Here is a 16,939-nt window from a genome sequence, read left to right on the forward strand (position 1 = left end):
ATACAGCCCCCTCAGCCCCCAATAGAATTAGGTCTTGCTGAACTGTTATGCGGAGGACATGTGAATGTGTCTACATTTATGGAGAGGATTAATGCTCATCTTCTCCTGTTATTTTTAACTGAGCCTTCCCTTGAGCAGGTTATGAGAGATGAAATTACTGCAGAGAAAGTCACAGAGAAGTAAGAGCCGGCTCTGTAAATGGCCGCCATTGTTACAGCTCCACTGCGTAGGCTCTATGGTTCATAATAATTGTGTTATTCTGTATGTTAAACAACGGCTGGCAGCTGCAGGCAGAACAGCAGGCCATGATCACTATAACTAAATCCTTCCTGACATTTAAATTGATTCACATTCCCATCCCGAAGCCCAGGAAAATTAAACCACTCTCTGTAGCCACCCTTAGAAGTACAACTTGCCTATTCAAAAGCACTCCGGGAAGGGACTACAGGTACTTGAAGGAAAGCTGGGGAGCTGCCCTCCACATTTTGTTCTCCTCTTACCAAACCCAGCTTGACGCATGGATTAGCAAGAACAACAGTCCAAACATACCTGCCATTTCTCAGTAGGTCCCCATGGAGCCGCACTCATGGTTCAGGTTTTTAAGGAGGCAGGACCTCACTGGAGAGCACTCAGCAATGTTGTCTTGTGGTGTAACCTCCGTCCCCAGATCTTCAGTCCCTTCCCCTGACCTCGGAGGGAGCAGTGCCCTAGTAATGAACCTACTAGTGTGCCTTTGTAGTGAATCACTTTCATGCTTTGTTTCCAGGTCCAGGATAGGCTTTTGAATGTATTGCCTAAGGAAGGGGAGGTATCTAGAGCTAGGAAATGGAAATATCAAGGATTAAAAAGTAACAGTGGTGTTAATAAGAATAAGAGAGAAGAATGTAAGACACCGTGTCTTTCATTAGCGTAATTTATCTGATAGGAAATTAAAAGCAGAGAAGTTTTTCAGCCACACCAGCTCTTCTTTGTGTGGGAAACAAAGTTATGAGTTACCGTCCATTTTTTTCCAATCGTATCAGCTGATCTTGTAAAAAGAAAATTCAGCTCTGATGAACTCTATGGCTCTTTCGTTTGTCCCATCACAAGCTATAGCGCAAACCTACCCAGCCCACATGGCCCGGCTGGGCTGCTGCTTGCCACATCGCGGGCTGCAGGTCCAGGGGGGAGGCTGCAGCCTCTGGGGAGCAGCTGGGAGAAACTGGGGGAGACTGGGAGGGAGGCAGAGAAACAGCTGGACAGGCACATCCAGGGCCCCGCGTGGGGTGGGACAGGACTTCTGCCGAGGGCAAGGGGCTGCTGGGCTGGCAGAAAGCAGCTTCTCCTGGGCACTTGGGAGGGACGGCGTGGAGGGTTTGGCAACCCTGTAAGGGAGCAAAGTTCAGTGACACAGAGCAAGAAAGGGCAAAGGCCTCCTGTCTCTTGTGAGGATAGGGCGGAAAGGAGGGGATTGCTTTACCAACCGTGGCATCTGAATCTGTCTCATTCTTTGCTGCTCTAATTCAAAAGCAACTGCGCTGTAGTGTGTTTTAGAAACATAAAGGATTTTTAGTGTTTGGTGTATTTACTGCAAAGAAAAGGTCGGGGCTGTTCACTTTAAAGCTTTATCAACTATCACGAGCACTTTCTATAACCACCCAGGTCCGTAGACGGGAGACTTTCTCCACCTGAAGAGACTCTCCAGCAGTACTGCTTTCTCCCATAAGAGGGAGGCCAAGAACACTTAGTACCCTAGAGTATAATTTAAGCAACTTGAAAATTAGTTCCTCAGCATTAGATAAAACATTTTCCTTCCTTATGCCTCTCTGGAGCCTGCTACTTAGCCCATAGAAGCCCACGCTCATCTTCAGTTCGGCCACTCCGCCTGTAAAGGACAGAGGCTTCCAAATGGGAATGCTGCAGGGATGAACCCAGCAGCCACGCTGCAGGATCGGGAGGGCCAGGCTGTTTCCCAAGAGACTCTGCCAGAGATACTACTGAAACATTGCCATAGCCACCCATTGCAGAGACCCACTCCCTAATAGCGCTCATCCGCATGGACACCGATGATACTGCCATGAATGATCATAGATTGGTTTTGATCAGATCAAAACTGGTTGAGAGGCTCTGGGTAGATAGGTGAAGGGTTTGGGGCTTTGGTGTGTTCCCGGCCCCAGGCCCTGACTACAGTTCAAACAGGGACACCTGGAGATAAAGGCATGGTTACACAGTTGATATTATATATATACACACTTCATTGCCAAAAGGGCTCTGCTTTTAGTTGCCTCGGCTGGTGGGTCGGGGGCCACGAGCAGGGAAGGACAGAGCCTACCTTACTGAGAAGGGGAGGACCCCCACGTTCACTGATGCAGGGGATACATGTCTAAAGTGCCAATAGATTGACCTCCTTGTCCATATTACAACCTTCTATTAACAACCTTCTTCATACCTCATTAGTTTTACAGAGCTCACCCAAACTGATCTTGTTTATGCTTTGTCAGCTGCTTGCTTTAATCCTAATTTAAAGTCCTTCTCAATTCCCAGAAACGTTCTGGAGCAACTCATTGAACAAGGCAGCTAGGGTACAACGAGGTGATGGACAACAGCCACCGGGAAGTCACCAGGAACAAATGCTGACAAACCAGTCTGGTGTCCTAGTATGGCACAGGTTTTTAGGCAAAAAGCGGAAAGTAGCAGATGTCATATATGTTGACTTTAGGAAGGGTTTTAACATTGGCTGTCCTGGCCCTTTCTTAAGACGATACAGTCACATGGTGAGTGCAAGACTGGTGAGGTAATTGTACCTCAAGTGCTGATTACCAGTGGTTGTCAAAATAGACAGACATATTGAAGGGATTTTTGCAGAGGTGCGTTCTGATGCCAGATCTTTTTTAATTACTTCAGCTAACAGCCTGGATGATTAACACCCGTGAGTGCCTTATTAAACCTGCAAATTACTCCAGGCTGTGAAGGACAGCAAAGACAGCAGAATTCAGCACCAGGCTGGCGAATGGGGGACATGGGCTGAAACCAATAGGGCAAAATGTAACAGGTACTGCTTTGAGTGTTACCTTTATGAACAGTGAGCAACACAAATACAAATGGGGGAACAAGAGGGTGGGTGTAGTTTTTCAAAAAAGAGTCCAAGCTGTAATGGAGAGCAAACTGAACACGAGCAACAGAAAGGCAAATGCCACCCTGGAGCATATGAGCCAGGAGTGTAACCTCCAAGGCAAGCTGGAGTAATATGCCTAGCTAGGGACACTGTACTTCAAAAAATGCAGATCAACACAAAAGAAAAAGTCAAAGGAGGCCAGTGACAACGCTGGGAGGTGCAGAAAACATCAAGAAAGGCCAAAAGAATCGAGTTGACATAGTCTGTAGAAAAGAAAGCCAGAGTGAGGAGGGAAAGGGAAACAATGCAGTCATCAAGTGCCTAAGAGGTCGTTTCAAAGAAGGCTGTGGCCATGGCAAACAGGGCAGGGTGTAAAGGATTTCAGGTCAGACAAAAAAGCTTAAGTTAGGCTTTCAGATAATATCAGAATAGAAGTGTGCCAGAACAGGTTACTGGGGGATGGTGCAATCTCCATCACTGGAGGTCTTTAGGAACAGGTTTCACAAACATCTGTCAGGACAGGTATTGCTGATCCTCCCAGGTTTGCAGGGGGAGGCAGGAAGGATAAACAGTATGATTTTACCTAATTATAAGCAAACCACATGCAGGTGGCACAAAATAGAGGTAGAAGCCAGCTGTCAGCTTCTGCCAGTGCTTGCCAACAGACACTAGGTTTCTGTGTCACAGCCTGCAAGATGCCAACATTGGACCTACACTCTTGGTTAAGGCAGAAAATAAGGCTTAAACAAGACAGGAGAGAGAAAGGAAAGTTGTGGAACTAGGGGGGGAATGTCTTTTGTGTCAGGACCTGGACTGGACCCCCTTCCCCAGAAGTTTAACCCTCAGCATTTAAGGCTGGTTTGCTGGTAAAGGCAAGTGGTTTAATAAGTGTCAGTTGGCTTTGGAGCACTTTGGGAAAAAAAATTGGAAGAAGGGCAGGAGGACACAGGTGGAGAAACCATTCTTTACTCTCTCCCTTGGGAGCTGTTTTTAGCCAAAGCTTTTACTCTGGTTCCCACCTAAGGCAGGTTACAGCTGTGCCACTGCTGCACCTGGCCGTGTCCTGAGGCATGAGCCAGACCCTGACCCAGGGTCTTGACTTAACCTTAGACCTTCCTCATTGCAGTAGAGTTGTCTGGAGTCCAGGCTGACCCTGGGTACTGCCATGGGACCTGCCCTACTCACCTTGCTCAGGCCTGGGCTCTTACTGCTGAGGCCACTGCCCATCCACTGTGCTATGCTCTGCTCTGCTCCTGTAACTCCTTCCTTGCAGAGCAGCCATCCTTGGTGCTCCCTGGCATTAGGTAAGTGAAGATACAGGGTTGGGATCCTGCTTTGTGCTAGGTGGTGAGTTGCCCCATATGGGAGGAGAGGATAAGGGCATACCTTCACCTGGACATGTGTGCTTGTGCTGCTGCATGCTGTGGGGTCTGGGGTCTTTGTTACAGGCTCTGACAGGCACTGGCACTGATGGTTACCGCCCATGGTGCCCACACAAACCGTTCAGGAAGGGCTGCTTTTGTGAGAAGCTCTGGGTGCAAGTGTTTCCCGCTCCTCTCCAGCCAAAGTGTTAGCGGGACAGACTGTATGCAGCTTTGAAAGAGTTAGCAATGTCCCCAGAGAGCAGATGCCAGGGCAAGACAGTGTACAGTAGCAGCCTGAGCTCAGAAACAGCAAAGAGGTTGCTGGGATTTTGGCCTGGGTGTGTGAGGAGGTGAGGGTGTCCCCAGCAAAGCTGCATCCTTGACAGGGAGGAAGATTACTTTTTTGGACTAGCAGGAGTTGGGAGGATAGAGCAGAAGGAGGGAGATGTTCAGGATCAGCTCTGCCCTCTTCTCCCACCTCCTGACAAAGGAGAGCTCTGCAGAGCATGAGATATTCACTGGAGAGCAGGGTTCGGGCAGGAGGCCGAGCTCCTTCTGTGCCCCGGGGACTACTTCTTGGGTCTCAGCCCACCCCCCTGACCCCACGTGCAGCTGAGCAGGGAAACTAGGAGACTCTAGGTTGGGAGAAGATGCTTTCCTAAGCTCAAAGCACAAAAGGAAAGAAAAACCTTGGCCTTAACGTGAGGTGAGATGATTAAATATGAACTGAGCTGGGGGAGAAAGAAAGAAAAATGAAGGCTGGAAGGGGAGGCAGCTCCTGCCCCCACCACTTGTCCCCAGTGCATTTGCACGTGCACAAAAGCATGGCAGTTGGCAGCTTCTGGAGGCACATCCAGTGCACGCTCAGGACCTGAGGTGTTTGCTCTATCACCGCATTCATGAGAAGCACAGAGAAGCCTGGGCAACGGAGGAGCAAGGAAGGAGGGTGCATGCTGCTGTCTAGTGCTTGGGTGTCCAGCTCGTTCATCAGCGGATCTCAATTCATAACGGGGCTCAGGATTATTTCTGTCACCCAGATGAGGAAACAAGGACTCTTGTAGGTGAAGGGACTTTCCTGAGTCACGCAGCAGCTTGGAGAGACCCCACGTCTCTGGGGGACCCATATCACTGCTCCAATTCCTAGCACGTGCTGTCCCCAGGAGTGAAGCTGTAAGTTTGCTGGAGTTAGAGGTAGGATCAGAAACGATGTGCTGGGATGGACAGCTGTGGCTAAGGGAGGGAAGAAAACGTGGATGGTGGCAGAAAGGGGCTGGTGTCCCGGGTGTCATGAACACAGGCAGGAGTTGTTGCCCCGTGGTGGCCAGGGGAGAGGTGTTGGGGAAGGCAGAAGTTTGCGAGTAGCTGTTCGTGTCGGAGGAAAAGTCATGGGCGAGGATGAGATAATCCGATAAAACCGCTGACACCAACAGCCGGCCCTCGAGGGGGGCAAAACGCGTGGGACCCTCCGCCGCGGTGGGGCGCCGGGCTCGGGGGGTAAAGCGGGGCGGGCAGGGGCCGGCGGGGGGCCCGGCCCCGGGGGGCGGCGGCGGCGGCGTCCCCCCTCCCCGCGGGCAGCCGCCGCCGCTCCCGCCCCGCCGCAGCGGCTGCCGCAGGGCGCCGGGGCTGCGGGCGCCCCGCCTGGGAGGGGTTAAGCGGCGGCCCCAGCCCGGGGGCGGACGGGGCGGCTGCGGCGGCTGCTATACGGCGGCGGGGCTCTAGGTGTCCTGCCTGGGAGGGTCCCTGCTGCATTGCAGCCGCCGCGCTGCTCCCTCTCCGCGCACACAATGGCGACTCCCAGCCCCAGCAGCGGCTCCGGCGCGGGCGGCGGGAGCGGGCCGGGCCCGGGCGGCCCGCAGGCGCACGCCGCCGCCAGCAGCATGCAGGGTAAGCAGCCCCGCGCCAGGCCGCGGCCCGCCCGCCGCCGCGTCCGGGCCGGGCGGCGCGCCCCGCTCTAGGCCTCGGCGGGCCGGGCCCGGCAGCGCGGTGCCCGCCGCAGGTCTCGCCCTGCCCGGGCCGGGTCGAGCGCGGCCGCTCCCGGGGCCAAGCCTCTGAGCGGGGCGGGGGGCGGCGCCGGCCGAGGCGGGCCGCAGCCCTCGGGAACCCGCGGGGCCCTCGGGACGCTGCCGGGGCTGGGGTGCGGCCGTGGCCGCCGGCCGGAGCGGCGCTGCCCGCGGGAAGCCCGCGCTGCGGCCCCGGCGGGGCGGGCTCAGCCCGGCCCCGCAGGCCCCGCTCCGGGCCTGCCCCGCCGCTGCCGCCTCCCGCCGCGCCGGCCCCGCTCGGCCGGCTGCTCGGGAGGAACGGAAGGGCGGCCCGGGGTCGCGGAGCGGCGCGGAGCCCGGCCCGGAGCTCTGCCCTCGGCGGGGGCTGCGCCGCCCCGGGCGGCGGGACAAAGGCGGCTGGACGCGACTCCGGCCTCCCCCGGCCGGGGGCGGTTTCGCGGCCTCTCCGGGGCGAGCGGCGCAGGCCGCGGGCAGCAGCGTCCCGGGGAGCCGGGGGACGCCGGGGGCCCGGCCGTGCTGTCGCGGGGCACCGGGGGCCCGGGGGGAGCCGGCCCCGGGCGGCCGGGCCGCGGCCCGGCTGACCGCGCCGCGTTCCCCGGCCCTCCGAGCCCCTCAAGGCAGATGTTGGAGTAAAAGCTGTTAGACGGCGAAGTTGTGGTTTGGTTTCGGTTTATTCTGATGGAAATTTACAGCGTTTCGGCGGGGCTGCGTTGCCAGGGCTCCCGCCTGCACTTGTTGATGGTTGAGTCCTTTTGCAAAAACGGTCGATGTTTATTTCCCAGAAGAGCCGCGGCAAACACCTTTTGAGTTTTTAATTTTTTTAAAGTTAGACCCCTGAAAAGTCCTCTCTGCCTGAGCAGCGTTTCAGGGTTCATTAGGCTGAGGTGACGCACTGCTGGTTTATGTTTTTTTTTTTTTAACTTGATACAGGGATGGTGATATTAAAGAAGCTGCTTGCCCTGCTTTGGGAACTCTTCCTTTATTTTTTTAATAGCAAAAGGAAAGGTTCCCCTCTCTGAGAGAGGTGCAGGCACTCTCAGCAAATAATATTTATCACAGTTGTTTGCTGTAGTTTGTGTTCTGTCCTGCTTGGATAGACTCCACTGAGGCTGACGGGGACCTGCTTGGGCAGAGAACTGATGCTGTAAACTAGGGAGTTTGCTATATTTGGAATAAAAAGGGTGATTTTTTTGCTGTTTGCAGCTTGCCCCATGTGGAGCTCTTGTGCTTTCTAGGTGAAGGAGTGGGCACCTGCTGGGCCCTGGGAAGGTGGTATTGCCCATGTTCACACCACCTTTCAGCAACCAGGATCCCCAACCTTGTAAATGAAGTGCATTGATTAAAAACTTGACTGTGATACGCCAAAGCGACTGTGACAAAACAAGAAACAGCCTCACTGCAGTGCAGCTACAGCTCTCCATGTTGCTCTGTGTGTTTCCACCTGACACCTGGCTTTCGTATTTATGAATTTTCCCCCGAATCCTGTATATTTTCAGGGCTGTGAGTTGGTTTTGTGCTGTGACTCAAGAATCTATGTGACGCCCTGTAACTTTGTGATGATGTAACATCTGCATCCCTTCTCCAGGTGGAGGAAGGGCAGTTGTTTCTTCTGTAGCTGGTTTAAAGTGGCTTTTTAAATAGGCATTTAGGACGGACAGGGCCAGTTTGATGATACGCAAGTGCTTGTAGCAAAAGCTGGTCTTGGGCTGTGGTGGTTTTTCTTTTTTCTTAGGTAACAGAGGAGTGCTGAGGTGCCCTGGGAGGAGCTGGGTGTAGGGTCCTGGGTGGGCCCTGGAGGAGCTGGTTGCTCTGGCAGTGGAGGTGTAGGCAACATCCTGGAGCCAGCAAGAAGCTCCAGCCCAGGAGGACAGCCTGTTGCTGCCGCAAGAGCGCCTGTGCAAAGCTGAGGGAGGCTGTGGGTGGGATGCGAAGGGCTGGACATGCCTGCAGGTGGCCTGCAGACTGCTGGGGCAGGTCTGGCTGCGCTCTGAGGTGCACCGTGGCCTTGCCCCAGGCGTGCGGCCCGCTGCCTCCCTGCTGACGCCAAGGCAAGCTGAGCTGTTGCAAAGCAAACCCACCCAGAAGTGGCAAGCTTTCTGCAGTTGGGATGCCCCACCAGCCGCGAGGGAGGTGTGGGAATGTGTTGCTGGGTGGGGAGAAAAGTAGGTAGGACTGCGTCAGTGTTGATTTAATTGGCTAAAATAGTATGGTGAGGTGGAGCAGGGAAGTCATTAAGCTGGAAAAAAGTAATTATAGTTTAAAAAAAAAATTTTTGCTCAGTTAATTTTCAGCCAGAAACACTCTCTGATCTGGCTTGTGCAACTGCTGCTGCGAGGGAGGTGGTGGGAGAGGGCGGGACGACTCCCATGGCTCGGCGGGCGTGGGGGGCTGTGGCAGCGCTTCTCCAGACAGCAATCCACTGCTTCTGGGGGCTGTGCCCAGAGAACCCAGGCTTGGGCAAGCTGGGCTGAGGCGAGGGCCTCTCACAGGGGGTTTCTGTTTCAGCCTGAGGGCTGGTGGTTTTGTAAAGGAGTATCTGCTGTTCGGGAGTTCATCGGGGCTGGGGTTAGGGAGAAGGCAGGGGTTGTGGTGCAGGGGAGAAGTCTTCATGGAAATTGAGGCCCATCACGTTGATATCTGGAGCTGGGGCAGCAAATCCAGACGGTCTCTTCAGGCCACCCTGTTTTGGTTTTAATTTGATATCCTACAGCGTTTCTGAGGTGCACAGGCTAAAGCCCCTCCAGGTGATGACAATAGTGAGATGAAGGGACACCTGGCTGCCCTTGCGCTGGGCTTGCTGTGCAGCCGTGGCCCTCGAGCCTTGCAGTCAAGCAAGCGGTTGCTGCAGGTCTTCTCAGCCTTAGCTTTTTGCATGTCGCAGCTTCCTGCTCGTGTCTTCCCCTCACTAATGGCATCAGCTCTTCATGCCCCTGAACCTGGGAGCTTTGGTTCTTCTCAAAGGGTCCCTTTGGCCAGTGTGGTTGATGATGCCATGTTCAAGGCACGGTTGGCAGCTCAGAAACAAAGGAGAGCTGGAATTGTATGGGTTGAAAACAGGTACCATTTCATAATTTTTGAAATAGTAATTTTTGTTTGTTGCATGCAAACTGGGGTCTGTCTGGATGCTGCTGACTGCTGGTGTGAAGAATCATCGTCCTTCTTAGTTATGTCTATGTTAAGAGTTCAGGAGTGGTCCTGCATATTTAGTGTCCTGGATGTTTTGTGGAGAAAACAGAGATTCTGTGGGAAGTAGGATACCCCACTTTGACAGTCATTTAAGGAAACAACAACCGAACTGTAACTGGAGCAATTTTGCCTTTCTCTTATTGCCAAAATTAGTAACAGACTTTACTGCTGACATTATGTAGAAAATTATTATTTGGAGAATGGTAGTGTGAAATCTAGAAATGTAATTAATTCTAAGGCATAGGAAGAATATTGATTCTAATTGCAGCCTGAGGAGTCACTTGTCCCACCTCCAGCGCCAAGCAGGAGCTGGAATCGTGTATAACTGGCTGTTACGGAGTCAGCTCTGGTGTTCAGCATTCAGGAGGACTGGAGGAAACTGGGACTTCTTGAAGTACTTGGTGCCTGGTGTGCTCTGGTCTCTTTCAAAAGTGAAGCATATGTACTGTATATGTCTTTTCAGAGTGTGCATGATGTTTCAGGTGTGTTGGGTGGGAAATCCCAACTCATTCAGCTGGAATTTGGGATCCTCGCTTCCCTTCACAAGTGTGCTCCTCTCTGCTCACCCACTGAGGCCTTTGCCCTCTCTGTTCCACTCCAGCCATAATCTTTCTGTAAAAACAGAGAAGGTCTATATCTGGTTAGAGTTCTCTGTGGATACGAGGTAAGGAACCTGGGCAGGGGGGCTGCTAAGGGGTATCAGCGCATCAAGGGGGTTACTAGAGTCCTGCTCTCGCCCTTGGATGCCATTCAGGACATCAGAGAGGTTCTGGAGTTGGGAGATGGGTTTCTGCCTACGTACAAGGAAGTTCTGCCCCATACCTTCCTCTGGTGGAAAACAGCTTCTGGGAGGCTTTTTGAGAGGTCAAGAATCATTTGTGTTTGGCAGATGACAGAATCGGTGAACACTGCGATGGACTCTGTCAGTCACTGTGGTGTTGGTGTGTAATCCTTGCTGTGTCTTTGGGGTAATCTTCAGACAGTGCTGTCAAAAGCAGAATGTTACTTGAAAGCACTTGTGGGCATCACTGTGACCAGTACAGTCCTCCGTACTGGAATGTCGTGGCTCCTGTATCTTCCTGCTCTTTGTGTTGCTGCGTTTGTGAGTGCAAGGAGTGACTGGTGCAGGTCTTCTCTCCGTAGCTGAAGGTGCTCCTGGGCCCAGGCCTGGCAGGGGGAGAGGAATGAGATGTTGATGGCTTGACATTGAGATGTTGGATCTGCTGGGGCACAGTGTGGGCACTGTCAAAAGGCTGGAGGGGTGGACGTACCTCCCTGAGCAGAGGGGCATAATGGAGGGAGGAAATAAGAGACGCCCCAGTAAACACAGCTGTTTGCTTAGGGAACCTCAGAGGGGGATTTGGGGAGCAAGTGAGTGGAGAGGTGGAGGGGTTATGAAGCAAAGGGATAGTTGTGCGGTGAGCAAACTGGTGTATTTCAGTTTGTTTGTGCCTACCAGCTTGTTCCTGTATGGTACCCCTGCCAGGGTATGGCTGACTGTACCTGCTTTGTGTTTGAGTCTTAGTGTACACCTGTGCCTGTAGGAATGTTTTTATATGGAAGCATATGTTTTTCCGTTTCAGCTTTCCGTTTTGCTTTACTTGTAATCAGCCGACATTCTTAATGTGTCTGTTTTCCTGGTAAATGGGCAGCCCAGCAATACTAGTTAGTCTCATCAGATGCTGGGAGGCTTTCAGTTATTTTAGGCTGATTTGATGGAGCTGACAGGAGTGGAAATCACACTGTTGTCTGTCAAAACATCGGCCATCCAGAGAGAGAAAGATGAGGTTTATGAGGAAGCCAAAAAAAAGTGTACTTTCCAAAGTTGATTTTGTTGAGGAGTCCCCCAAATTTAAATTTACTCATAGTCCTGGTGTGTACGGAGTGAAGCATTACTTACAGGAGTCTTGTGCAACCACGTCAAGCTCTGCGTGTATCCAGCAAACACAAACACCTTGTTAGTACTCTACAGCCGGGACGTGATTGATGATTTTGAACTCAGATCCCTTCTGTTGGATTTAGGTTTGATAAGATTTTGTGTGAGTTGAAAGGAAAATGGAGGTCTGCTTCCCAATGGGAGGAATCGCTGCTGTAGTCTGCAGGGGCTGGAAACTAAAACCACATGAGAGGAAGAAGTTGGCGCGCAGTGTTTGTGCAGCGCTCTGCCCTGCGGGGCAGGAACCGGCAGTGGGTGCCCACCCAAGTTCTGCTGAAGCGATGTTTATAAAGGAGGTACAAAAATCTCCGAGTGGATGTGATGCTTCTGGCTTCCTCTCAAAGGCTGGAGTGCGCTGATATGGACCAGCTTTCAAAAGGTGCTGGTTATGTTCCCAAATCTCACATACCTTATTTAAAATGGACTGCAGTGTGTTCACCAAAGATATAAATGCCTCCTTAGACATGTGTGTTTTTGTTGCCCCTCTGCTGTGTACTGAGACAACAGCATCCTGGCATGGGGTGGGAATCGCTGTGCTGCGGCGGCAGGGTGAAGAAACCCTGGCTCATTTTAGTGGCCAAACTTTCTCACTGTGGTTCAGGGGTTGTCGTGTTGGGGCATGGACCCTTCCGTGGATATTTCCGATCAGGATGGGGTATTATTATTATTGTACAGTTTGGCTTCCTGCTTTGGAGGGTTGAACAAACCTTTTGGGAATTCCTGTGTTGATCCTGGTCATTCATGGGCTCTAACATCTCTTCTACAACAATAAGCCCAGTCCATGTAAAGACACAGTAGTCTTTACAGGGACTTTACAGTGGTCCAGTAGTTATTGCATTTTTAAGCTTTTTGGGTTTTTTTACTATCAGTTTGGTGGGTTTCTGGTTATCGGTTGCTGGCAGAGGAGCCCTCCTCCAGCAGTCTGACTGTGCTGCTCACCTGGCCAACGTCTTCAGTAATGCGAATCCTGCACCATGTTACTGGTGTTCCCTGGAAAGGGCTTACCTTTGTCTTCTAGAGCCTCAGATTTCTTTTTACATTGCAGATTTGATTGGAGAAGAAACATGTGAGCCGTGGGTAAACGACAGTGCATTGCCTGTTGAGCACTGAGAAATTTCTTCCTTTTAAAAAGATGTGTTGCTATAGCTGGATTAATTAATGTGCAGTAGTTAACCTGTGGTAAATCCCTAGTGAGAGACACTTCACCTGTGTTTTTTCAGTTCAGCTCATAGATAACTTGAATACTCTGTCTCTGCTTGGCTTTGACGGTGGAATAGCTAACGTGTGTTAGTTGTCCCTCCATAGGCACGTGCCGCTTTTTGGCGATGACAGCACTTGTGTTTGGAGGGTATCTGAAACAGAAGCCGCAAGGCTCACCCATCTCGGTAGGTGACTGACTTGGATGTTTAGGGTGACTGTTAAGATATAAAAATATTTAATTATCAAAATCAATGAGAAAGAAAGTGCTCTACGTTATTCTGAAGGGGTTAGGAGCCTAGGGATCCATAAAGCATGAAATTGGAAGGAGGGTGTTTTTCATCTCATTCTTCTGGGAGGAGTTTGCAGGAAGGATTTGTGCAGCCTGGAAGCCCTCTTTGGTTTTTACTCGAGGTTCTTCTGGTTGTCTGAACAAGACAAAGTAATTTTTGTTGTGACTCTGCACCCAGCTTTATTCCCGTCCCGCCTCCTTATACCATTGCTGAGTTGTTGGACAAGTTATCTCTGTTATGAATCTCTTGCTGAGGTTTGCTGGGTGGACTTGTATAAACTGCACATAGGATGCTTGGAAAACTGCTACTGCAGGTGGCATGACACGTGGCAGCCTCTCGAAGGTGTATTCCTGTGTTATGGGCTTGGGTTGTCTGCAAGTGCTGTATGGATATACCTGTAACATACACAGCCCCTCTATCTACTCACCTCATAGGCATCTCCCTTGTGGAGGCTGTGTTGGTGCACTTGCCCTGTGACCGGTCCCGGCTGAGGAGCTAGCCTCCCCCTCCGCCGGGGCAGAGCTCCCCGAGCTGCAGTGAGGGGTGGTAGGAGGGAGGAAGCCCGCCTTCCCAGAGGCAGGCGGAGAGCGCGGTGGCTGGGCTCCATTGCTTGTCAAACTGTGCCTGTATAGCACACTGGGTGCCTGTTCATCCTAAATCGTGTGTCTGCTGGACTAATCTAAGCCTAAGTCAGTTGCTCGCATCTGGCATCAGGTCCCCTTGCAAGCTCAAGTTGGGTGCTGACGCTGTTGGCGTCTATGGCCAGACAGCCCTCATAGCTCGCGTTGCTGGCAGGGCAGAGGTGTGTGTCTGCAGGACAGGCTGATGCTTCTGACTCACCGAGGAGCCTCTCTGCCAGGCTGCCCCGCTGCCAGAATAATTTGTGTGGCCTCCCCAGCTGCTGTCTCTCCTGGGTGCATCATTGGTGTGGGCAGTGGTCTCAATTAGTTCCTCTGGCTCCTGTTTCTCTGGGTGGATTTCTTTCTGTGTGTGTATGTTTTTGCTTGTCAGGGATCAAGCAAATTTCCACAGTTGCATTGTGCTGGCAAGCCGTGGGTGTAAGAAATCAGTGCTCTGGTGTATGATAACTTATGGCTTAGGAGAGCACCATATTGGAGCTGATTAGCTTCCTGTCTGCCTTTTATCCCAGTGTTTTTACCTCTTAGTAACTGTGCCTGACTGGACTGGTCTTTTTTCTGAGACACTTCTTGAAGCTGAATGAGAGGATAGACTGCAGGGTGATTTGTGGTAGGGCAGACTTGAACTAATTCATGTGATTTCAAATGGTAAGTTTGGAGCACCCAGAGGATGGGGGCATTCATTTTTAAACCAAAGGGTGTAAACGAAGACCGATAAACTTGGGCATCCAAATACATTTGGAAATGACAATAAGGAGGGAAGGGAGAATTGAAAGCTTGCTCTCAGTGTTTGAGCGTGCCTTGGCCATGGCAACAAACCTTCGTTGTTGGCCTGAGCATCTGTGTTCAGGAGATGGTGTTCTGGACAGGCTGTCTTGCTGACTTTGGTTTTAAACTTTTCACTGTTTTATTTTAAGTTAGGTGAAGCTGTCTCTTATGGGCATCTGCAGTCTTACAGGGATTCCTTTTGTCTGAGGGGAGGCTTTAGATCTTGAAGATCCTCATGATGTGCATTTCTTGGTCTGCTTAGGTGGCCATTGCTCCAAGATAAGTCCTGCGGTTCGTGCAGCTGCAGTGTCTCTTGTGCATCCCCACAGTTAGTTGGAAAGGTGCAAACATGTCTTTTATCAGATGTCATAGGTTTATTTAAGTTCCTGTGCGCAGAGTCTGTGAATTTTTGCAGAGACCAGACTGTTGGTAAGCAAAGGTCCTTGTGGAGCACCCCGCACCGCCTGTTGGATGCCTGCTCCACGCCTGCACAGACCCAGCGCAGGGCGTGTGAGATATTGTTGGCCTGGATTTGCGTCAGGACTGTCATGTGATGCTGCAGAGCATCTTCCAAAATGTGTGACCTTGACTCCTCAGGCTGTAGCCCTCCATGGAGGGATCTCTGGTATTGCTATTTGTGAGGAAATACAACATGGTGTTGCCAAGCATCCGCTCCCCGTCTCCCTCCTGATTCTGCTCTCAAATGAGCTAAACTGCTGTTCACGTGAATGCGTGCAATAACTTTGTGCTTAGCAGGGTATGGCCCATTAACTTTTGTATGAGCATCAAGGGAGATGGAGACTATGTATATTGCACAAATTGCGTATTTATTAGCTGCTAAATTGATTTCCTCTCCTGCAAATCGAAGCCTTTGTGTTTGCCCTTTACTGCAGGCAGAGCGAGCCCTCCAGGAAGCAGACAGCTCGCACTGATCCTGGAGTGAACAGAGTCCGAGCGCCAGGAATTAGTCTGTGTTTTGAATAATTTATCTGATCTTTCTGAGGTGGTTCAGGAGATGCCCTGTGGTGTAAGGAGTACAGCTGTTGGGAGCAGTCAGAGCTGAGCTGAAAGGGAATTGGTCCTTTTTATCAATTTTTGTCTAGGCTTATTTTTTTTCTGTGGACCAGAAAGGTTTTATCGTTTACTTTTGGACCTAATTCTCTGGAAGTGGTTTTCAGAACTGAATTAGCCATCGCTTTGCTTTTGGACCAGAGAGCAAAGTGTACTTTGAAGAGGTTTGTGGACAGAGATAAAACAGTTTCCTTTAAAAGCACATGGCTGTGTTGCTTTGACCTGGGAGGGGTTATGGACTAAAAAGCATTGCATTTGGAAATCCCTTCTGGGGAGTGACGGGACCATGTCAGAGTTGTCCTGTAAAGACCAATTCCCCTCCTGAACCTGGTCAGTTCAGGACCTGGTCTCAAGCCGAACACTGGAAAGTTTGACCTACCTCTGACGTCCTCCTCCTTCCTCCTGTCCTGCTCAGAATGGACGGGCAGAGGGTAGGAAGTGGGAGGATGATCAGAACTGCTTTGTAGGGCTGGCCGAGACTGGTGGCCCAGAGCCGCGGGTGGACGTGGCAGTTTTGTCCTTTCTTCAAGGTACTTTTTACCTTGGGGTAGCTGGAACAGTCAGCATGTGGGCACTGGGGTGTTTGGGTGTCTGCTTTTAAAGCTGGCTTCCTTGCTGCTCTGGGAAAAAGTAGAGGCCAACTCTCTCCTGTCTGATCTGGTGCAGCCCATCTGTTGTAACTAGAAGGTGTGACTGTATGGTATAAGTACGTATGCAAGTTTATGCAGAGGAGCTGTGAATGAGCTCAGACATCTATTGGAAGAAGAAGGGGTTGGATGTAAAGGTTTGGAGACATGCTGCTTTAGGCAGCAGCTTGGCGGTTGAGTTCTTGCTGCACTGGGGGCACATGTTGTTGAATATCTGAACAAGCTTGCCAAAATTCTTCTGGAAATGCAAAATCTATTTTAAAATATGTTTCTAATAATTTTATTTCTCTTTGAGAAGAGTTGGAGTAACATCCTAGAGCTTATCTGCCTGGCTGGTTATGCCAGAGTCGTGGCCAAATGCACTTCCCACAGGTTAAGCTTTGCTGCTGTGCCTCAGGGTTGGGCATCCTCAGGGCTGAGAACAAGAATTTACCCTCTGGCCTGTTCCCGTGGCCTCATCCCCGCTGATCCTGCTGACAAGGGCTGCAGCTGAGCATGTGGGGGAAGGATCTTCTCAGCAAGTGTGGAAGTGGCAAAGGTTGAGACAGGGGTGGTGGGAGCTGGTGTCTGTGTGTCTGTCTGTATGCTCGCATGGGAGGGCTCTGCTGGTTTCCCCATCAGGGACACGATTTCGGATCTTCTGTGACTTGAACTGGAAATTCCAAGTCCGATTTGCCGGTATGGCTGCTTTTTTTCCTGCCCTACAAAAATAAACTATAAATGAAGAATGTGCGAATGCAGGGTT

At 51.4% G+C, this 16,939-nt stretch overlaps 1 protein-coding gene across 2 annotated transcripts in view; it reads left to right on the forward strand.

Annotated features, from left to right (window-relative positions):
• The first annotated feature begins 6,136 nt into the window (after positions 1-6,136).
• Positions 6,137-16,939, forward strand: part of MAP2K4 (mitogen-activated protein kinase kinase 4) — a 99,224-nt gene continuing 88,421 nt past the window's right edge. The window contains exon 1 of one of the 2 annotated variants that reach the window (XM_075111717.1): positions 6,137-6,342. In XM_075111717.1, coding sequence (XP_074967818.1) covers positions 6,243-6,342 — 100 coding nt within the window. In that variant the 5' untranslated portion in view covers positions 6,137-6,242. The remainder of the gene's footprint in view (positions 6,343-16,939) is intronic. The other variant, XM_075111718.1, reaches the window with a different exon arrangement.

This window comes from Phalacrocorax aristotelis, chromosome 16, assembly GCF_949628215.1.
Source record: "Phalacrocorax aristotelis chromosome 16, bGulAri2.1, whole genome shotgun sequence".
Lineage (NCBI taxonomy): Eukaryota > Metazoa > Chordata > Aves > Suliformes > Phalacrocoracidae > Phalacrocorax > Phalacrocorax aristotelis.